We start from the raw sequence: 22,756 nt of genomic DNA on the forward strand, positions 1-22,756 counted from the left end.
CACAGGGCAAAGAACTTAATGAATCTAATAAGGTGCCTGGAAGGGTGGTTTCTCACTTGGAAGTTGTACTCCAGTTTTAGAGGGTTGTAAAGGAATGAGAGCAGTGGCTCTGCACTGATGATATTCTGTACAGGTTAGTCAGATCTTATTACGAGCAAATGTACCGAAAAGTAATTTAATGGAATGTATGTGAAATCCACAGTGTAATGTTCACATTCAGTCTGTATGCTCTGTCCTCACCTTTTAATCAAATAATTTCCCCCGATCCAAATTTTGTAAAGTACTAATGCAATGTCTTGGAAGTTAAGAAGCTATGTGAAAGTATAATATCTGGACCCCCTTCTGTGATATACTTTGTATATCTGGCTACACACTTGAAAAAAGACAACAATTATAGTGTTTAAATCTGCCCTGTTGTCCACTTGAGCAGCTAATGTACACTACAGTGTTCCCCCTAATAGCAACCAAATATACAAGCAATACATTTATTCTTTACATATTAAAGAATATTAATCTTTTATTTCATTTGTTTTTTACCCTCATGTTATTTTTAATGGAATTTAAGTGCATCCAGCCTATAGTTTCTGCTTGGTTGTTTAACTAAGCCCTGTAACACATCGGCTCCACAATGGTTCTAGCGTACAGCGCATATCATTCCCTTTTCATTATGTGTGGGCCCCCCGAAAACGTTTAGCTGTTGAGTGTCAGAACAACTGGCTCTGTGTTTATTAGAGGATCTAGGAATCACAAAAAAATTTAATCACTCATCAATCTTAGAATCAATCTGTCAGTATTATTGGTGTCTATTGCCTTTCAGACTTGAAAACCTGCATACTCCTAAAAAGAAACCTCAAACACTGTTTTATCTATGTTTTTATTTTTTCTCCCTATCTGTAAATCGACCCGCGCAAGCACATTAAAAATAGCCCAGTTGTGGGGGAAACCTACCCTGTCCTGGCAACGCTGATAATTTGAAAAAAAGTTTCCTCCTACTGTAACACTTGCTGCACTATTTTGCCGGTGTTTAACTAATGAGTGCAAAGTTATCTTTTACCATGCCGACACACAGAGGCGGTGCAAGATTTTGGGAGGGCAGTCACCTTTCAGTTTTCTATGCAGTAAAATCCCTGAATGGCCTTTACTCATTTAGAATGTTAAGGTGGGTTTTCAGCCTGTGGGCCTGATTATAAAAGCTCTATTTCTTAGTCTCTCACTCTCTCTCTCAGGTGGATGCCCACGAAGAGATGTACTCCATGGCTGACGATGTGTTCGAGTCCCCACCCATGTCGGCAGCCTACGGAGACCAGCCAGACTCTTACCAGAACTTGTGAGTAGCCGACCGAGAGAGGGGAGGGAGGGTATAAGAGTCAACTGGGTGTTGGAGGAAGAGGGGAGGGAGGGTATAAGACTCAACTGGGTGATGGAGGAAGAGGGGAGGGAGGGTATAAGAGTCAACTGGGTGATGGAGGAAGAGGGGAGGGAGGGTATAAGAGTCAACTGGGTGATGGAGGAAGAGGGGAGGGAGGGTATAAGAGTCAACTGGGTGATGGAGGAAGAGGGGAGGGAGGGTATAAGAGTCAACTGGGTGATGGAGGAAGGGGGGAGGGAGGGTATAAGAGTCAACTGGGTGATGGAGGAAGAGGGGAGGGAGGGTATAAGACTCAACTGTGTGATGGAGGAAGAGGGGAGGGAGGGTATAAGACTCAACTGGGTGATGGAGGAAGAGGGGAGGGAGGGTATAAGAGTCAACTGGGTGATGGAGGAAGAAGGGAGGGAGGGTATAAGAGTCAACTGGGTGATGGAGGAAGAGGGGAGGGAGGGATGTTATAAGAGTCAACTGGGTGATGGAGGAAGAGGGGAGGGAGGGTATAAGAGTCAACTGGGTGATGGAGGAAGAGGGGAGGGTGGGTATAAGAGTCAACTGGGTGATGGAGGAAGAGGGGAGGGAGGGTATAAGAGTCAACTGTGTGATGGAGGAAGAGGGGAGGGAGGGTATAAGAGTCAACTGGGTGATGGAGGAAGAGGGGAGGGAGGGTATAAGAGTCAACTGGGTGATGGAGGAAGAGGGGAGGGAGGGTATAAGAGTCAACTGTGTGATGGAGGAAGAGGGGAGGGAGGGATGTTATATGAGTCAACTGGGTGATGGAGGAAGAGGGGAGGGTGGGTATAAGAGTCAACTGGGTGATGGAGGAAGAGGGGATGGAGGGTATAAGAGTCAACTGGGTGATGGAGGAAGACTGAATCAGCCAGACCCTTTTCGGCTTTTAACAGCATTTGACCCTGAGTGGGTCTCTGTACTCCACTGTTCCTCTTTGTACCTCATCCCCTTCCTCCCTCTCTCTGTCGCTCTCCAGTCGGGATGCAACTACCACCGCCGTCCATTATGTAGCTAAGGGCGGTCAGCAGCGGGGTCGCCGCATCGCCTCCCAGGTCAAACACTTTGCCTTCGACAAGCCCAAGCGTGAGTATGGCATGGGCGTGGTGGGCAAGTGGCTGAACCGTCACTACCGGCGCAGCATCAGCAGCCAGGTGCAGAAACAGCTGGACGACTTCAGCAGCCACAGGTCAGCCGCACGCGCACACGCACGCACGCGATACACGTGGAAACTGTTTGGCCGTCCACCGTAACCCGGTGAAAGAAATGTACTCGCATTTAATTTCCTCTTTTCCCCCTCAGACCCTACTTCACCTACTGGATAACGTTTGTGCACGTGGTCATCACCATCCTGTCGTGCGCCACTTACGGCTTTGCCCCAGTGGGCTTCGCCCAGCACTCCTCCTCGGAATTGGTGAGTCACAGATGGAGACCCCCCCCCCCCCCCGTTTGGTCCGAAGTGGCGAAACGTTGCCACCTGTCGCCGCTGTTTCTCCTGACCGCGCGTCTATGTGTCCCGCCGTCCCCCAGGTGCTGAAGAACAAAGGGGTGTATGAGAGCGTCAAGTTCATCCAGCAGGAGAACTTCTGGATCGGACCTGGCTCTGTAAGTTACTGGCACCGTCTGAGATCTTGTTCAAACGCTCGGCCTCCTTTCTGCTCTTTCTTGTGTAGGGGCTTCAGTTTCTATGATGCATTTCCCTTCTGCAGTGAGCCTGGGAGGGGAACATTCAACTCTAAAGAGGCTCTGTACTTGAGTACTTGACTCTTGTATTAATACAATGTACAAACATTAAAGGGGATGTACTCAAGGTAACTGTCAAGAAGTACTTTGATATCATTGGTCTGCCACTTTAAACCATATAGTAGAAATATGCTATGAAAATCCCAAGTCTTGGATCCTTGTTTTGTAGGCAAAGGGCTTCAATTTGCATTATTTAATGAAAATATATGCCTACCTATGCCTACCTACCCAAAATGTTACCACTGTTTTCATTGAAACTTTGCCTGTCCCTGTTTGGCATTTTCAGTACTTGCTACCGACGTTCATACAACCGTATTGTTTTGTCCTGTTCTCTAACCTGAATGGCCACTGGTCTGAAATCTTTGGGATCCTCTAGTACGTCCTACGAACTCTGTTTGAACCTGTTTGCTGTTGTTGATTATCCCGAGAGTATTTGAGTCCCCAAATGGATTACCCAAGCACCAACAGGTTTCTGTGCCATTTTCAGTGGTGGTGTTGGAGGGAAGTGGTCCTGTCTGGCACAAGTAATGGAGTAATGGTCTTTTTTATTTTTCTATATGGTGAACGTTTGTTCCGCTATCTTCTGTTTGTCTTTGCTCTGAGACTCTTAATTAGTTGTTTCCTTTCCTCGGCACGGGCCACAACTTTTGTGGGGCAATGGTAACATTTCTTCGCAGGTAGTCATGGTTTCATGGTGTTGTCATGGTGTTCAGATGGTTGTGTGGGTTGGTCAGAGCTGAAACTGATTCATATGGGGAAGAAACACAACCAGTTTATTGTATTTGGGGATCTTGTTTGTTTATAAAATTTGAATGGAGAAAACAGGTCTTACTGTTCCTTAAGTCCTCAACTAGAGCAGACTTGCCTGAGTTGGCTAACAAAGTTGCTGAAATTACAGTTCAAATTAGACTAACCTGTTTTTTGATATGCTGCATTGTGTATGATTACATCCATATACAAAAAACATTTTTATATAGACTTAAGAATATATGAAAGCAACATGCCACAATTTTAAAGATTTGACTGAGTTAGGTTTTATACATATATCCGTCAGCTGAAATAAACCACTGTTGTTTTGAGTTTATTTATGGTACTACAAATCTTCCAATAAAAAAAACAAAAAAAAACTGTTTCATGCCTTGTTATGAGGTTATGGAACAAGATACTGGACAGTCAGCTCAAATTATTGGAACATGTTATAAAGATGAGCAAAACTGCTGTACTGAGTAGACAACTAAGGGTAATGAGCTGTGAGTCTGGTAATGCCTATGTTTGGCTGACTTCAAGCAATCATTGTAAGCAAAGGATATACTAAGAAGTACTAATTATATATATTTTATTATACATAATGTTGACCTGTACAGATAATTTTGGTTCCCCTAAAAATGCGGGGCCATGGGCAGAATTTGCTTTCATATCTGCTGTAATTTCAAAGTGCTAGAATACAGAAGAAAATATTAAGTGTTACATTTTTGGCATCCCAGGGAAACAATTACATACCTTAATTCCTTACTGTAAATGGTTAGTGGGCAACTGGACAGAAACATACAATAAGGCAGTACTAGGTAACATTTTTTGCCAACAACAACAAAGTCTCAGTTTCCTGTTTATGTAGATTTATTTTGACACTCCATATAAAGCAGACACAGTTTAAACAAAGGCACAGGGAGGTTTCTCACACCAGTATAAATTATATTCCTCCGAGCATTCAGCTAGGGTTACCACAAATGCGGCTGATGGTAAACTTTCAGCTAAACTAGAAGATACAATTAGAACACAACTAAGACTACTGCTATACATCACAGCTTACGTAGGTGGGAGATAAGTACTTGGTTCTACAACAGTCCACTATGACATTGGAACACTTAACACTATGACATTGGAACACTTAACACTATGACATTGGAACACTTAACACTATGACATTGGAACACTTAACACTATGACATTGGAACACTTAACACTGACATCGGAAAACTTAACACTATGACATTGGAACACTTAACACTATGACATTGGAACACTTAACACTATGACATTGGAACACTAAGAGCTATTCTAAGAATGCGGTGGCTTGGTAGAGCTGCAGACCTCCCCATGCAGTGTCGCTTCGTCCTCTCTGCCCGTCGTAGCTCTTTTTAACTTGGAGAGATGATCTGTGTGATTCAAACTGGCCACATCGAGCTGCTTAGTTTCTCCTGTTTTATTGCGGACAGGGATAGAGTTATCCTAACAGGTGCCTCTGGTTGTGCCTGATTTCCTGTTAATCACAATCATGCTGGACGGGGCTGCTGCTGGGACCCAAGCTCCATGGTCACATTGCTAATGTTATTCTGTTAGTGAAATCAGTCTTGTAACCAGTACACTTAGCGAAAGCTAAGAATCAAGGGGGGCGTGTCCTAATTGATGGCAGAGACATGTTTTTAGTAAGTTGCAATGACAATTTGTTTTGTGCTTTTGAGTCAGCAAAGACGTTGGCGTATGTAGTGTTGAGTGAGTTCAGAGGGAAGTGGAGTAGGACTTTCATTTTCGTCTTATACAAAATTATAGCTATTTAATTATAGCTACATATGCAGTTGTTCAGTAACCACATGATGTTTTAGACCCAGACTCTTACCCACAATTTCTGCTTAACCAAGGCGGTGTGACAATTTAACGTGATGGTTGTTTCCAGTAAAGACGTACAATGGCCCCTCTACAATATGCCAGATGGACCACAGTATAAATTTCATACAAAGGCGTTACCACACAACATATCTAGTAGCTTTGTGGACTGTTGCTGTGGTTCTGGTGGCTAACTAGAAAGCCTTTGGATGTTTTGAGGCCTCTTTACTCTCTAGATTTGGACTTAATTTAAAATGGATTAAGTATATATTTGTTAGGCACAGTAGAATAACAAAGCAAAAGCACTTTAAAAAAAAAAATTCTGCCAGTTTATTGGAAATGGAAAACCGAAAATCTAACATTAAGTGTTCAGACCCTTTGCCATGACACTCCAAATTAAGCTCACATGCATCCTGTCATCCTTGTGATGTCTCTAGAACTTGGACTCAGACCTCAGAGAGAGAATTGTGTCAAGTTATTTATTTGGGGAAGGTTCCCAGGAGCATCATTGAGAAATGGAAGAAGTTTGGAACCACAAAGACTATTCCTCTTGCTGTCTGGCTGTCCGGCCCAACTTAGTAATTGGGCAAGAAGGGGCTTTGATCAGGCAGGTGAACAAGAATCCAGTGGCCACTCAGATTTAGATTTGATCTGTTTTGATGGTAGAACCTGCCCGAAATACAGTCATTTCTGCAGCACTCCACCAATCAGGCCTTCATGGTGGAGTGACTAGAGTGAAGCCACCCCTGAGTAAAACACATATGGCATGACACCTGAAAGACTGTGAAAGCATTAGGGAAGTGATTCTTTGTTCTGATGATACCCAAAATCAAACCATTAGGCCTGAATGCCAAGCGGTGAAAACAAGGGGTCTCTCATCAACTGGCTGATATCTGTGCTGGATCATGGTGGTTGGAGCGTCATACTATGGGGATGCTTCTCAGGGACTGGGAGACTGGCCAGAATTGAGGGAAGGATGAATGGAGAACAAAACCGCAAGGTCCTTTAGAAGTGGGGTTAAAACTCATCGTCTGTCAACGTCCTTGAGCAGCCCAGCCAAAGCCCGGGCTTGAACTCAAACATTTGGTGGCAGACCTGAAGATTATAGTTCAAAGGTGCTTCCCATTCAATCTGACAGCTTGAGAAGATCTATAAGGAAGAGTGGGAGAAACCCGAATCCAATTGTGCAAAGCTGGTAGATTCATACCCAAGAAGACTCAAAGCTGTGATCGCTGACAAAGGCACTTCTACAATGTACTGAAAAAAGGTTCTGAATGCTTATGTACATGAGATATTTGTTTTTATTTTCAATAAATTGGCGAAGATTTCTAAAAATGTGTTTTTGGTTTGTCATTAGGCAGTATTTGCATGCAGATTAATGACAAAAAATAATTGAACCAATTTTTAATTCTATTACACAACAAAACATGGAGAATATTAAGGGTTTGGGATCCTTTCAAGTACACACTGTGTACGTTGGTCTGTGTTGTGACACTATGATGAACCAGATAAAATGTAAACTCATGACAATATGTCATTGTCGGTTAGAGATTAACTAGAAAACCTCAAACAACAACCTGCTAAGTCAAAGACCTACCTGTTTTTGTGGGTTGTAAGATTAAGTTCAGCTTTCTATTGATGTCATTGATGTCCCAGGTCAGTTTGACTTGTAACTGATAGGTAAGATCAACTCTGTTATCTATACTAAATGTTGCCCAGAATGTCCTAATTCAGAAGCTGTAGGTGCCACATGTTTGTTGAATGTAAATCGTCAAATCAGTCAGAATCCGTGGTCTATGGTAGTAGACATAAAAACAATTATCAGGTTTTTAGTGGAAAATGTCGATTAAAAAAACTTTTTTTCTGGGGGTCAAATTATAGGTCAAACGGTTCTCTGATTATTATCAGCTTCTGAGCATCATAATAAAGTCACGTTACTTTCTGCATTGTCATGGTTGCACCATGCCTACACAGTAAGCTGCTGATTTTCAAGGACACTGTTCAAATGTTACACATAACAAGGTCCAAATGGTCCGATTTGCATGTCAAATTGACTTCTTGTCCGTGTCGCTTACGGTTTACTGCTTGTCAGTGTGTTGATAAACCATTTAAATCTAACAGTAAAAAAAGGCAAATGTGCTGGGGTCAAATAGCAAGACACATATTTTGCTGTAATATTGTTTTTTGGTATGTGAATTACATTTTTTTATATGTTTGAGACACATACCAATTAGACATGTTGTGGAAGGGTGATGGTGAAAAGCCCTGCAAGGACAACCCTTTTGGGTGCTTAAACTGGCCACACAGAGCATCAACGTGTTCCTGTATTGTATCTTAATTGTTTCCCTGTCTTTAGGAGGACCTGATCCACTTGGGGGCCAAGTTCTCCCCCTGCATACGAAAGGACAGCCAGATAGTCAGCCTCATCCAGCTGGCCAAGGACGAGGAGAGAGAGACGGGCTGCTGTGTTCAGAATGACAACTCGGGCTGTGTCCAGACTGTCCGCAAAGACTGCTCGGTAGGCGCATGTACACACAGAGACAAAGACACGTGCAGTCTACGCACAAAAGCATGTATTATGGTAGACCCACACAAATATTGTGGTAGACACACACAAGCCACTATTGTACTCTGTTACACACTCCATCTTTGCTTTTTCTCTCTTCTCTATTTTTCTTTTTTCCCCATTTCCCCATTTCATTCTTCATTGGCATGGGAAACATTTTATTTACATTGCCAAAGCAGGTAATTAATAGTTAATAGGCCTGTCTGCTCTCACGCTCTCTCTCTCTCTCAATTCAATGGACTTGACTGACATGGAAAGTCTGGTATCTTACATAGAGCTACAGTCGTCATAGTAATAGCAGACAGCTATTTTGCTCAAATTGCTGAAAAAGTTAATGCTGGTACTAATAGGTGTCAGAAAACAGTGCATCACAGTTTGTTGCATATGGGGCTGCGTAGCCGAAGACCAGTCAGGGTGCCCATGCTGACCCCTGTACCACTGCCGAAAGGGCCTACAATAATGGGCACGTGAGCATCAGAACTGGACCACGGAGCAATGGAAGAAGGTGGCCTGGTCTGATGAATCACGTTTTCTTTTACATCACGTGGATGGCCGGGTGCGTGTGTGTCGCTTACCTGGAGAACACATGGCACCAGGATGCACTATGGGAAGAAGGCAAGCCGGAGGAGGCAGTGTGATGTTTTGGGCAATATTCTGCTGGGAAAACTTGGGTCCTGCCCTTCATGTGTATGTTACTTTGACATGTACCACCTACCTGAGCATTGTTGCAGACCATGTGCACCCTTTCATGGCAACAGTATTCCCTCATGGCATTGACCTCTGTCAGCAGGATAATTCGCCCCCGCCACAAAGCAAAAATGGTTCTGGAAGGGTTTGAGGAACACAACAGTGAGTTCAAGGTGTTGACTTGGCCTCCAAATTCCTCACATCTAAATCCAATCGAGGATCTGTTGGATATGCTGGACAAACAAGTCCGATCCATGGAGGCCCCACCTTGCAACTTACAGGACATGCTGCTAATGTCTTGGTGCCAGATACCTTAGCACACCTTCAGAGGTCTAGTGGAGTCCATGCCTCGATGGGTCAGGGCTGTTTTGGCCACAGAAGGGGGACCAACACAATATTAGGCAGGTGGTCATAATGTTATGGCTGATTGGTATAGTTTTGAAGGTGTAACTCCCTATTATTTAGTTTCTTGTGTTTTTGGTTTGATAGTGTTCTGAAATTTTTTTCCTGATAGTTTTAAAATCTGTAAATAAACAGTCCTCTGTAGTCCTTTCTGGTTTGTTTAATGTCGGCTTTAATTGTGCTGCTTTTTCTGTTGGCATAGTACAGGCCCAGTCTTCTAAGTAGCTGTGACATGTCTCTTACATTTCCGTTGATGTTGCTGTCATCGTTCTCTCTATGATGAGATTAAAACCGTGAACTGTAAGGCCTGTGATATTGAGGCCCCCTCTTGCTTGTGGTCAGGTAGTGTTCATGCGCGTGCGTTTGTGACCCTCCAGATGAGCACAGTTCCCTTGGAAGACTTCTTCAAAGATGGGGAGTATTTCCTCAGACAAATACAGGATTTCTTTTGTGTGTAATATGTATTAAAGGAATACATATTTTCTGGTCAGTACTTTTTTTCAGTTCTAACCAAATGTTATAATTTCCAATTAAACTTTGAGTTTGTACCGATTTATTAATTAAATTATTCTCCGGAGTCTCTGCCTCTATTGACAGCTGTGATTTTCTGGGATTGTATGATGACCTTTGGGAAAGTAGCCGTTGGGACAGCTAGTGTCTATGTCTCCAACTGAAGCATAACATCATGTCTTAGGGTATTCTCTTTCTCTCTGTTCCTTTCTTGCTCCTAGTCATTTTTAAACACACTCTGTCGTTCCACTTGGAGATCCCTTTTGAGTCATTTTCTGACTAAATGATAAACTTTTTTCTGGCTGTGTTTGTAGGAGACCTTGGCCACCTTCATGAAATGGAGTTATGAACAAGTGGATATTTTGAGGTCATCTGGCTCTGTTTGTCACCAAGACCCCAGGTACTGTCTCAGTTACTGTTCAACACCAACTACTGGCCTAACACACACACACACACACACACACACACACACTGGAGTATACATGTTAAGCATTCAAAAAGTTGTAACTGTCTTAAAAGGGTATCCTAAAGTGTCGTCCTGCATTCTGTTTTCCTAATGCATGCTGGGAACAGGACCTGTGAAGAGCCTGCCTCAGCAGAACCTCACATCTGGCCTGATGACATTACACAGTGGCCGGTGAGTGTCAGCGTGGTCCTTTAATGAAAGGTTCTGGTTAAGAGCGCTGAAAACTGTGCTTTTTTTCGGGTCTTGGTCAGTGAAAGTAAACATGCTCAGGATTTGATATGAAACCTCTAAAATATACAACTTCATGTGTATTTTTTGGGGGTTGTTTTGTTTTTAGCACCCCCCCCCCCCCCCCATTTCGTGATATTCAATTTGTGATTAAGGCCCTGCTTCATGGCAGCTACGCCCATTGGACTCCCACGGGACAGTTAATGTTGACATAATGTCCAGACCGTAGTCATTAGTTGACAGGGAGAACGTGCTTGCTGGACCGGAGCTCATGGTGATCATGTTGCCACACGGTATCATCAGGCAAGGCAAGGTAACCTATCCCAGACAGTGCTGGCAATTGCACTTGGACCCCTGGGCTAAATTGTGAGCAGGACTCAAACCACGTTCTCGCTGTGGCTGCTAGGCAGTGATTTCACCGCTGCGCCATTCAGGCCTAGCCCAACTTCATAGGATTTCACCGGGTTCAGTCCCTTTCCCCTCTGATCTCCCGGGTTCAGTCCCTTTCCCCTCTGATCTCCCGGGTTCAGTCCCTTTCCCCTCTAATCTCCCGGGTTCAGTCCCTTTCCCCTCTGATCTCCCGGGTTCAGTCCCTTTCCCCTCTGATCTCCCGGGTTCAGTCCCTTTCCCCTCTGATCTCCCGGGTTCAGTCCCTTTCCCCTCTGATCTCCCGGGTTCAGTCCCTTTCCCCTCTGATCTCCCGGGTTCAGTCCCTTTCCCCTCTGATCTCCCGGGTTCAGTCCCTTTCCCCTCTGATCTCCCGGGTTCAGTCCCTTTCCCCTCTGATCTCCCGGGTTCAGTCCCTTTCCCCTCTGATCTCCCGGGTTCAGTCCCTTTCCCCTCTGATCTCCCGGGTTCAGTCCCTTTCCCCTCTGATCTCAGGTCTGTACCTCCCCCCGCAAGTGGAACCTGACCGGCTACAGACACATGGACTGCACCATCAAGGGGCGGCCCTGCTGCATAGGTACCAAGGGCCGCTGTCAGATCACCACCAGGGAGTACTGCTCCTTCATGCACGGCTACTTTCACGAGGAGGCCACTCTCTGTTCTCAGGTATGTGTCTGTGTGTTCCTGCTGGCTGTTGTCTGGCCTGCCTAGCCCCCCCACTCACATCTGGCTTGCCATGTCCCCCGCCCTGTCTGGCCTACCTCCCTGTTTTAATTGGTTGTCCCTTGATCGACAGGTCCATTGTCTGGATGACGTGTGCGGCCTGCTGCCTTTTCTCAACCCAGACATCCCGGATCAGTTCTACCGGCTGTGGCTGTCCCTGTTCCTGCATGCTGGGTACGTAGGCCCCCTCCCTCCACAAAAATAACACCCACCATCGGTACAAAGCAACGCCCTAACCAGGACACACAGAGTTCCTGCTTCTGTGTTTTCAGGGTAACCCTGCATTATGTGTAATTAGTGAAGAGATAGCAGGGTATGCTGTAGGTGTGTCTACTCATTTTTATCGGTTACCCACATGAGTCTTAGATAATATGGCTTTACAGCATGGGCTGCTGTTTTGGTTTAACTGAATGTGTGTGTGTGTGTGTGTGTGAGACAGAGGGACTTGAATCCGCTTTCTTAGAGATTCTCAGGTGCGTGTAGCTCGTGGGTGGGTGGGTGTGGGTTGTCGTCCTCTGACCACTCCTCCGGCCGTCTCCAGGCTCCTCCACTGCCTGGTGTCCGTGGTGTTCCAGATGACCATCCTCAGAGACCTGGAGAAGCTGGCCGGCTGGGTCCGCATCTCCATCATCTACGTCCTCTCCGGCATCACTGGCAACCTGGCCAGCGCCCTGTTTCTCCCCTACAGAGCCGAGGTACGGGCAGTTACTGCTGAACTCCACCCAGGTGCTCCAGGGTTTTTTGGGACAGCTGATACGATGGGTGCGAGAAGACCTGAAAAAAATATGGGTTTTCAAACTGACCTGGATAGGAGACCAGATAGTTTGGGGGAGTGGTGTTGAATTGCCAGTAGGGGGCGCTCTTCCCACTATTGTAAGCATCCAATACTCAAACCGGTGGTGTTGTTCAGATGGTACGTTAACTGCCTCTTGACTATCTGTGGTCATTGAATAGCCTGTGTTTCTTACTGTAGTAGTACAGCGTCCCGGCTACATTTCCAACCCGGCCCTCATACAAACATGGCTGTCTTATCAAGGCCAGCTTCCAATTGTCTCATTCACACCCTGTTCTCCCCTTGTAACTATTGTGCACTCGTTCAACTTAGCGGGTAAAATTAGGGTTGAAAGCTATTCTGATCGCCTGCTGAGCTTGGCTCAGTTGCTGTTAAGCTTAGGAAGGAGGGATTACGGCACTGAATGTGACCATGTCTAGAACGGGAAACGTTTCCCCTGCATAAGCCTCCTCCTTCTGCCCCCCTCCATGTCACCTGAGTCACGTTTTCTTAAGGACAGCTTTTTCAGACAAGGCTTCAGACAGACAGTAGTCAGGTTGTTGTGCCTGGATCGCCCTAGCTGTAGAGGCTGGGAAAAGAAATAAGTTTGCTTTCCTTGGTCCAACACACAGGACTGGGTCTCACGTTCATGCCTTAAATCTCAGACACAGCTGATCTTGTACATCTGAATCTCGTCATGCGTGTGTAGACCGTTTACGTTGGGTAATGTAACGCACACGGCACCGTCCACTCTAAAGAGGTGCTCCAAGTTCCTCTCATCTCCTGCTGTGAGTCTGGAAAGACAGTCCAATCCTCTGACAGCCATGCTACCAGATTAAGTGTACCTGTGTGATAAGGCGTGAGAGACGGGTTGCCAAGGCAGCCGCCACTAAAGAGTCTTCAGGCAGGTGACCATGTTTTCTTTGCCAGGAAACGTGTTGTTTCATTAGGCTACAACTGTGATCTAAGCATAGCCTGGGTTGGTGACCTGCAGCTCTTTTTAGAGGCCCCACACCGTGACTTCCTGATTTATTTAGACTCCTCCCCATCCAGCCATTTATACATTTGGATATATTTTTAAAACACCATCCTTTTTTCCCGTTTTTTATAATAATAAACCAAATACAGAAACATGTTCAGTGAGGAACGCAGCCTAGCTCAAAACAATTTAAAATAGGCTACCTAAACCATTCCCAAGGACAGCGGTAATAGGACTGTCCTGTTGGATCAGTGTGAGTAGGGGGGTGGGGGGGGTTTGGGTTGTCTGCCTGGCTGCTGGTTTAAGCTCATTGAGGAAGCTTCAGGAAGGGCTCTGGGGAATCTGCTGTTTGACTTGGTATCAAACCAAACCGGGTGTAGCAGACCTCTCTGTTCCCCTACCCCATTTCTTTCCCCCGCTCCATTTCATCAGTCTGTCTGTGTCTCTTTTGCCCCCCACACACAGATTAACTTAATGCTATCGCGTGGGTTAACAAAGGGCACAGTTAGAACAGTAATTACAATTCTGTTGAAAATAATTGTGCTGTTCTGCCAGTGCTTCATACCGGCACCTACACTTTCTTTGGGGGGAAATGCGTACCAGCTTCTATATAAAACAAGTAGCTTACCATCTGCCAGGGATTCACACCAAAAGGTACAAAAGGTTGATCAAAGCAGGATAACGGTTTTGATCAACCTTTTTGGGATTGCTAGTCAGTCAATCTGCTGCTTGTGCCAGTAGACTTTAAGAAGTTTGAAGTACTGAGAGGTTAAACGTCTTCGTTAGAGTAGATCAGCATGTCTTGGTTAGTTACCTTGCTGTGAAGAATACAATTGATCCCCTATTCACTGAATTATGGAATTATTGTAAAGATGGGCGTTATTTGTTTGTAATGTTTCAAAAGGGGTTTAGACAACCACCTTGGAAAAGGACACCTCTTTAACCCCAAGTAAGGCACCTGAAATGCCTGTAAAGACTAGGAGTTAGAGTTTTGTATTCCTGACAGAAGAATCTTTCCCCCAGATCATTTAAGGTCTGCATTTGTGTGATATGACATGGCGCTGCTGGGACTGTCCTAGTGTGTTGCCACTCTTAGGTAGCATGTTGCTGTTGCAGTCAAAACAGGAAGGGGAGCTTTCACACAACAGGATTCGCCCCTGAAGCGAGGCACAGCTAAAGCCACAGAGGGCCCAGTTTGATTAAGAGGGGATTATCCTGTCAGTAGTGTCATTAAGACCCTCAAACTGTTGCCAACACCACCGTACATCCACCTCTGTTAAACACAACACATGTTAGGGTTTATTTTAGGTCGTAGCAGATGTTGGTTTGTAACATGTCCGACTAGCATGAATTTTGCTTTCGTGAAAGTTGTATCCAAGTTCAACCAGTTGCTTAGAAGAGTCAGTCTCCTTGTGTTAACTGACTCATCAGGCGGCTTGGGTGTAAATAAAACCCGACCGTTTTGTCTTCTTGGCTTTTTGTGACCATCTCTCTGACTTCCTTCAGCCATGTTGTCACACCAACCATGAGTGTCACAACATGGGCTATTGACCAGTCATCATCCAGTGAGTGCGGCCGCAGGTGTAAGTGGGGTTTTAAGGCACGTGTCACATGCCAAAGGCGACCTGCGTTAGGTGAAATCAGTCCAAAAGCCCTATGAGAACAGCGGAGAACATGTGACCAACTTGACATCAGGGTTTATCATTAACTAAAGCAACCAGGGATGGGTGTTTATTCCAGAACGGTTTAAACCAGATCACAGGCTTATCATCAGTCCGCTAAGTCACAGTGATCAGGGGCCGTATTCACAAAACATCTTCAAGCTAAAAGTAGCTCCTAAATCTGGGAAAAGTTAGGAGTAGTCAAGAGGACTCCCAAGTCACTAAAACCAAGTCACAAACAATCCTAAAATTATTATTATTGCACCATCAAAAGATGAACGCACATTTCTTTACGAGCTGCCAGGGAGCTCGTAAAGAAATGACAATTAGCTCAACATATCTTGACTAGCCAGTATGTCAATCTTGGTTTCATGTTTATTCAGTGACACTTAGCCTACATTTTCCTTTTAAAGGACTGAGTCACTCAGGCTGCACATCTAGGGAGGGTGAAGAGCCTTGTTTATTTTCTCCTGTCCTTGTTGGAGGTCAGAATCTTGGATTAGCCACCTGCCTTGATACAGCCACGACAGACCTGACGTCAGTGGATTCATTATGCCAGCCATGGGCTCAGTGACCAAAGAACCATACTTTCTGGTTCCAACCTGCCAAATACTGAGTAGAGTCTGTTGTACCCTTAAGTAATACAGTTTGTAAATCAATGCATGTGAAATGCTCAGTTGCAAACTACTGCAACTAAATTCCTTTTTCTAGAACATCAAGTGACAGTGGATAACTTCAGATGAATTAAATATCTTCAAGTCCCCCCAACAGCTCCCTGCATTTTGTTTGATGGATGTGTGATGCTCTTCTTTCCCTCTCTCTGTCTTTCTGTGGTTGTCGTCCAGGTTGGCCCGGCTGGCTCTCAGTTCGGGCTGCTGGCCTGCCTTTTTGTGGAGCTCATCCAAGGCTGGCAGATGCTGGAGCAGCCTTGGAAGGCCTTCCTCAAATTGGTGGGCATTGTCTTATTCCTGTTCCTGTGCGGCTTGCTGCCCTGGATCGACAACATCGCCCACATCTTCGGCTTCCTCAGTGGCCTGCTGCTGTCCTTCGCCTTCCTGCCCTATGTGACCTTTGGGGACTTCGACAAGTACCGAAAGCGAGTGCTCATCCTTCTGTCGCTGCTGGTCTACGTGGGCCTGTTGTCCTCACTGGTCGTCTGGTTCTACATCTACCCCATCAACTGGCACTGGCTGGAACACCTCACTTGCCTACCGTTCACCAGCAAGTTCTGTGAGAAGTATGACATTGATCACGTGGTGCATTAACACCAAGCTAACGGGCTAGCGTGACAATGCTAGCTGCTCAGAGCCAAGACAGGGGATTGGAGAAGTACTTTTAAGGGAGACAAAAGTTAAAAGGAAGAGTGTACGTTGTCCGTGCACATGCCTGCAGAACTGCTGAAAGCACCAAGGCAATCTAGGCACATCAACTTCAACACTGTAAAAGTAATGCTAGTGCCCCTGGACAGGAAGACTGTTGACGTTAGTACTTTAAATGCTGTTAAAGTGGACTTGGAAGACAGCTGCCACAGAGGATATTTGGTTAAAACTGTCACGTTAATACTCCAGAGGTCTGTTATTTGTGGACCTATTTTTTTTTAAAACACTGGATGTACCTAACACTATGTTATAGCATATCGCTATGTTCAACTACTTTCAATTTATCAGGCGTTTATCAGGCCAGTTAAGTGTCCTGTGACTAAACGTTCAAACCACAACAGCATGAAATGTAGTAATCGTTAAAATGACGGAGGGTCATAATTCCATTCGTCATCAGCAGTTGCCTTTTCACCTCACCAATTATGCCATATTCTCTACATTGTTTTAAATGAATTAATATTATATCTGTAAATTATTCTAGATACGTTTTTTATGGTATAACTGTTAAGGTAACTGGTCTGACCTGCCAATCCTGCCTTCCAACTCACCGGTCATTGATATCAACACCAACAGGGTCTGGATAAACGCATGTAACTACTTCAGTTTACTTTGAAACTGCTTTATAGATGTTTTTTTTATTGAAACGCACTACTAATTAAACACATGGACTTGTGTTCATGCAGGCAGCACTGTTCTGTTCTTTCGACCAATCGCATCAGAACTTTTTTGGGGTTGAGCTGATTGGTCAAAATACCAGTTAATGAAAAGAAAATCAGAGTTGGGATTCTTGTGTAAATGCAGCATACATGTCTTGCACTGTTGAAACTTGTCTTATAACATTGCTACTTGAACTTTTATTAAACGCTATATCTTCAAGTTGTAACATTTGACTGAGCACATATAAAGTCCTTGCTGTTGGACATCAAGGATGTGCTTGGATTATGTCTTTAGAGTAACATGTAATTTGGGCATTTTACTGAAGTCAAAGTGGCCTATTGTTTTTACCATACCATGACTTATCCATAGTTTTCGGGGATGATGTGCCTCTGCTCTGACAGGCATCTGGTCTTAACTGCTGAGGTTTCCTGATTTACTGTGGTCATGTTGATTATTTTAACAGGATTATCCCAACGAGGCTTTGGTGGAATTAATGGCAATCAAGTTCAATCAGGTGGAATAATTGACAGGTGTGTTTTAGACATTCATTGAGTTTTTTTTTTTTTTTTTATTGTTTTACCGTTGTTTTGTCATGTTAGGATTTGCCAATAGTCACCTGGTTTTATATGATCACATCAACAGTGTCCGCCCCTTTGACAGACGTTACAGTGCCTTCTGAAATGGAAGCCGTGAATTTTAGCATCCAGAAATCTGCAACGTTAGTACATGTAGCAGGTTTGTACACATAGCTATGCAATTGGACCAAATGTGTTATTTATTAAAATAAAAAAGTATAGTTTGTAATGTGCTTCTTTACCGTGATATTGTGATATATTGATGCAGGTTTTTTAAGAAATTACTATCTGATATTATGTATATGTTTAAATTAAAATGTTATTGAAAATAACAACACAGTTTGTGTGTGTTGAACTTATATTTATCTCCAGAACATTTTCTGTCATTCAAAATGGCAGCCTTTTAAAATGTGTTCATCACTTGTTGCATGTAGGCTGTCTGATTTGGACAATTATATTACTGCAATAATGTTACACCAAGCAACAAATACATATCTAAAAATAGTGTGGAAACAAACAGTAAGTCCAAAGATTTGTTTCCATTTTGGTTGACACTATTAGCCCTGATGAGTAAGAAGTGTTTTGAGGTCACCTTCTTCTTCAAGAGATGTAGTGAAACCTGTCACAGTTCACTCAGTGTGTGTCACAGAAATACAACAGTGCAACTGTGCTGAACATTTACCATGAAAGTGAAACAGGTGTTTGAAAAAGAGTTTATTTTCAGATTGAAAAATGTAACAAAAATCATTAACCTTGATTCAAGACCTGGGGAGATTGGGGAACATTGTTCTGTTTGAAACATCAAAATATCAAAATGCTATCAAGTATATCAAATATTGTGTCAGATATACGTATATCATTCAGAACTTAATGGGACATGGAATCTTGTAAACATGTCATTACTTCTAACACCCACAAGACAGACTGCTGGTAATGCTGTTTAGTGAATATAGTGGGCCACACTGATTACAATGGTTGGCAATGGCAAGTGGTTGATTATTATGTTAATCCCTTGAAGATAAAAAAAAAAAAACTGTCTGATTATGTATTTGAACACATTAGCAGTTAAAATGTTACAGCTCCGAAGGATTCAGGATCAAAAACCTGATTTGCTTCTAACCCGGCCTACTGTATGTTATTTTATTCCATTATTTGTATGAAAAAAAAAAAACATTCAAGCTGACTTCAGGTATTACTGCATCATATGTATTTACCATCAAGCTCCTTCCGGTGTCCCAGACTTTTAAAGAAAATTACAAAAAGATAAAAAAAGAAAGGAAAACTAAGTTTTCCCAGGAGGTGATATTTAACTGGATTTCAGGCATTCAGATGAAGATCACAAGTGTCCTTCCTGGTTGCTTGGCTAACAAACCACAGTTAAAAAAAATGTAAAGAATGATTGCATTGGATATACAGTACATATCATAAAGACAGATCGGTTGCTGGCTAACCGTCCTTCAACCTAGGCATATTTTAGTTTCTGTTAGTTGCACAGTATTTAAAGATGCAGTTTGTTTATGAACATCTTAGGCTTAATTTGAATTGAAAAATTGACCGCATTCCCAAACACAAAATACAACTTTAAAACAAACAGGATATACATTTTTTTTACAAGATACAAAATAATGGTGGTAGGTAACAGAGACAGCTGTAGTGTCTAATAAAACAACTGCCTTCTCTTCCACACACCAGCAGGGCACATATAACTTGACCCATCACCAACCAGTGAGCACAGACAGGCGCTTAGCCACCGCTGTTCCAGCCCACATGTACCACACAACCAGCTCAGTCTCGTTCCCAGACGCTTTGAACAACAGCCACCTGGACGAGGTGACAGCGAGCAGCCTCGTGTCACAATCCAGCCGGAGAACGCTATCCATAGAATCGCATCAGAAAGGGGCCCAGTGTTGCTTCGGGCCCCGTCAAACACCACTGTTGCGGCGCATGTAAGCGTGGCCCCAGACTGGGTGCATCATTTCGATGAAGGTCAGGAGGCCCACGGTGACGTCGCTGGGGCCCTGCACCTTGAAACCCGACCTCTGGTAGAAAGGGACCAGGAAGTCCTCACACATGAGCACGGCGCGGTGCACGTAGGGCAGACAGCGCAGGTACTGCAGATAGCGCCACATCAGGATGGAGCCCTTGCCCTGCTGTCGGTCACTGCGGTGGACGGCCAGCACGTGGATGTGGACCGTGGAGCCCTGGGGCTTGTGGAGGGTGAGAGCGTCCTGAAAGGGGCGGGTGGGATCAAAAAGGTACATTTTAAATACACAAAAGCCAGTGAAATGGTTTACGTGGATTTCTTTGCTTTTCGGGATCATCCATCTGATGAAAATAATGAACATTAAGAGCTTGACTTATGATTCATTACGTTAGTAATCTTCTAGTAATATTCTATTCGTATTTCCAATCAATCAACACATCTAGGTTTGGGCTTACCAAGGACAGCTTCTCCTGGTCCCACAGTGATCCGATGATGAAGGCGACCAGGCGTCCGCCCTCGAACCAGCCCAGGGACAGCTCCGGACACAGTGTCAGAAAGTGACGCACTTCCTCTAAGTGGAGCGGACACTCTCCGGACACGGAGATGAAGGCTGCGGAGGGCAGACATGTGACGGAGATACACACTTAGTTAGTATGGTCTGTTAACATATAGCCTAGTAGTTATATAAAAGTTGTATAAAACCATTCCTTACCCTCTCTCTCGATCTCAAACACGCTGATTGCGTCCTCCGGGCTGAGGCATCGGAACTCACTAGCAGGAAGTGTGTGGCGGCGCCCGGGAACTGGTGACATTTGGCCCATTGTAAGGCGCATTTGGAGACCAGATTTCAAGAAAGGCAAGGCACTGACTATAGACATGATGCCTGATCAAAGTTCCAAGGTAAAAATTATAATATAGCGTTGATGTTTCAAATAAAAATTATCTTTAGCATATGAAGAATTCCAGTCTGTTGGATATGCTGCGAGAAGGTTGCTCCACGCACGTTTCAATTGCAGAAGGGCTGTGCGTAACGGAGTCTGCGTGGCGCGCTGTGCGTATTTATACAGTTGGTGCTTAAGAGCTATTGGTCATAAGCCCATAATAAGCTGGATGACAAAATGACCCATTATGAGAGAATGTCTGTCGACAATGAACACATTTACCGGAGACCAGATTTATTATGGATATTCATAACTTGTCTGTAAATAGCCAAACTAATGTACCTGCATTTGGTTAAATCTATGTATCATCTACTTCCAGTAATAATATTGATGTCCACAGTACAATATAGGTATTTCAAATGTGTTTGTTTACTTTGAGCTTACCATCATTTCAAACATATGGGAGAATACTGCTAAGGGGGCATCATTTTTACATAGCCTTTATATATTTTAATGTAAATATATAAAAAAGGTTTAGTATATGTATTTGGAATACATATCACACGCTGGAAATAGTATACAATATCGGTTGACCTCATTCACTTGTGAATTTGTTATTTGGAGGTGATTTCTTGTTATTTGACCTAATTGTATTTTCTGCAAATCTCTAAGAGGATTATGGGGAGTGGGTAAGAGTTTGTTGATCTTTATTACAGTTTTATTGAAAGTTTATCCTCTGCTGGGAATACTTTGCGGATCAATCTACATGTCTTTTTTAGAATACTTAACGAATACAGTAATAGAACTTACCTTAAGTCTTTGATTGTATTCTTTGCGCAAAAGAAAAGTTACTCCCATTCGGGTTCCTCTACATTTTTATGGGTTTAACGTCTGAAACGTGTCTCGCGAATCAACATATTACCGGAGCGTTCTTATAAGCCCCTTAATTGTTGTAGACACAACACGTTTTTATCCATTAGTGCACCATCTTCACTCGCTGGTGATTATGTTATAGCTCCAGTGTCATTTTGGTTTATCAGTGTTTTTAATAGTTAGTTAGAGCTGATACTGATTTGAGGAGCCGATTCCACAATTTCTGCATCAAGACTTTCGTAAAACACGAAATGTACATTATTATACAGTCCTGTTATATTGCATATCACTACATTTTAATGTCCAGTGCACTCGTACACTGACACCAAGTGGCGAAAATCTGACCAAGAATGTGACCAGAATGTGCCTTTGGTTGGAGTGTGCGTATATAGACACCCATACCTACACACAAATGACAAAGAAATGTGTGGGCTCGTAGCATTCACATACATTTTAAATCCTGGAATAATTATAAAACCATAATATACTACTCCCCTAGGATTATTGCTTATTTGAACTCAGGTCACATGTTGAATTTGTTTTGCAGCATCACTTGACTGTGTGACTTGAATATCTTTGTAATTGTTTCTTTGTAACTGTCAATTGTCTCATGTAATCAAGTCAAACACTCCGCATAGAGAACGACTTTGTTCAACAGGCCCTGGACTCTTCTTTGAGCGCATTTACGCAGCGTGTGCTACGCATCGACGTAAACACGTGCACTTTCCTGGTTACAGGTTTCTCTTTTTTCTTCTCCACCGTCCTCTCCCTCTCTCGCAGACATCATTCCCTGACAACAGCAACGATGGCGGAACCAGTAGCATCGGACACGATAGCAACAGACGCAGCATCTCCATCTCCGACCCCGGCTCTTTCTCCGGCTGTGAGCCCCGGCTCCGAGCCTCCATCAATGGCGCTCTCACCTTCTGCGGGCGGTTCTCAGCGACTTCTTTTCTCTCACGATTTGGTGTCAGGTCGGTGTTATGGCATGGTCTGTTTCGGCCTAGTTAGAATGATACACGGCGAGGAGGAGTTTGATTCAGACTCCGACCTCGACGATGGCGGAGGTAGAGGCGGAGGTGGCGGCGGCGGAGGTGGCTGTATCCCCTGTAGTTCCGACGTCGAGAGCGGTGCTGCGGACACCAAGGCTCTTCTGGGAAGGGGTTTTGTCCGTGTGCAGTGGTACCCAGAAGGAGGGAAACAAGACATTCGGGAAACAAAGGTAATTGTTTGATAGCTGGTATAGCTACACGTTGCAGGTATCGTTAGCTAGCTTCCAGCACTATTTCAGTGTATGTTTCCCC

The 22,756-nt window shown here is 44.0% G+C and overlaps 3 protein-coding genes across 10 annotated transcripts in view; 2 read left to right on the forward strand and 1 right to left on the reverse strand.

The window, feature by feature from the left end:
• The window catches only part of LOC105021626 (inactive rhomboid protein 2), a 32,601-nt gene extending 14,658 nt beyond the window's left edge, over nucleotides 1–17,943 (forward strand). For all 5 annotated transcript variants that reach the window (XM_010889408.4, XM_010889409.5, XM_010889410.5 and 2 more), the window contains 11 exons: nucleotides 1,227–1,327; nucleotides 2,355–2,564; nucleotides 2,678–2,789; nucleotides 2,906–2,980; nucleotides 8,079–8,240; nucleotides 10,202–10,287; nucleotides 10,461–10,524; nucleotides 11,464–11,634; nucleotides 11,765–11,865; nucleotides 12,233–12,386; nucleotides 15,949–17,943. In XM_010889408.4, the coding sequence (XP_010887710.1) occupies nucleotides 1,227–1,327; nucleotides 2,355–2,564; nucleotides 2,678–2,789; nucleotides 2,906–2,980; nucleotides 8,079–8,240; nucleotides 10,202–10,287; nucleotides 10,461–10,524; nucleotides 11,464–11,634; nucleotides 11,765–11,865; nucleotides 12,233–12,386; nucleotides 15,949–16,368 (1,656 nt within the window). In that variant the 3' untranslated portion in view covers nucleotides 16,369–17,943. The remainder of the gene's footprint in view (nucleotides 1–1,226; nucleotides 1,328–2,354; nucleotides 2,565–2,677; nucleotides 2,790–2,905; nucleotides 2,981–8,078; nucleotides 8,241–10,201; nucleotides 10,288–10,460; nucleotides 10,525–11,463; nucleotides 11,635–11,764; nucleotides 11,866–12,232; nucleotides 12,387–15,948) is intronic.
• Nucleotides 17,944–18,413: 470 nt separating this feature from the next.
• Nucleotides 18,414–20,730, reverse strand: aanat1 (arylalkylamine N-acetyltransferase 1). Its single transcript, NM_001304100.1, is given in 3 exon segments — nucleotides 18,414–19,942; nucleotides 20,154–20,308; nucleotides 20,411–20,730. Coding segments are annotated over 3 exon segments (627 nt in total). The 5' UTR covers nucleotides 20,577–20,730; the 3' UTR covers nucleotides 18,414–19,636.
• A 1,445-nt stretch (nucleotides 20,731–22,175) lies between these two features.
• The window catches only part of ube2o (ubiquitin-conjugating enzyme E2O), a 33,305-nt gene continuing 32,724 nt past the window's right edge, over nucleotides 22,176–22,756 (forward strand). For all 4 annotated transcript variants that reach the window (XM_020049773.3, XM_034294009.1, XM_013135375.4 and 1 more), the window contains exon 1: nucleotides 22,176–22,674. In XM_020049773.3, coding sequence (XP_019905332.2) covers nucleotides 22,258–22,674 — 417 coding nt within the window. In that variant the 5' untranslated portion in view covers nucleotides 22,176–22,257. The remainder of the gene's footprint in view (nucleotides 22,675–22,756) is intronic.

This window comes from Esox lucius, chromosome 9 (genome assembly GCF_011004845.1).
Source record: "Esox lucius isolate fEsoLuc1 chromosome 9, fEsoLuc1.pri, whole genome shotgun sequence".
Classification (NCBI taxonomy): domain Eukaryota; kingdom Metazoa; phylum Chordata; class Actinopteri; order Esociformes; family Esocidae; genus Esox; species Esox lucius.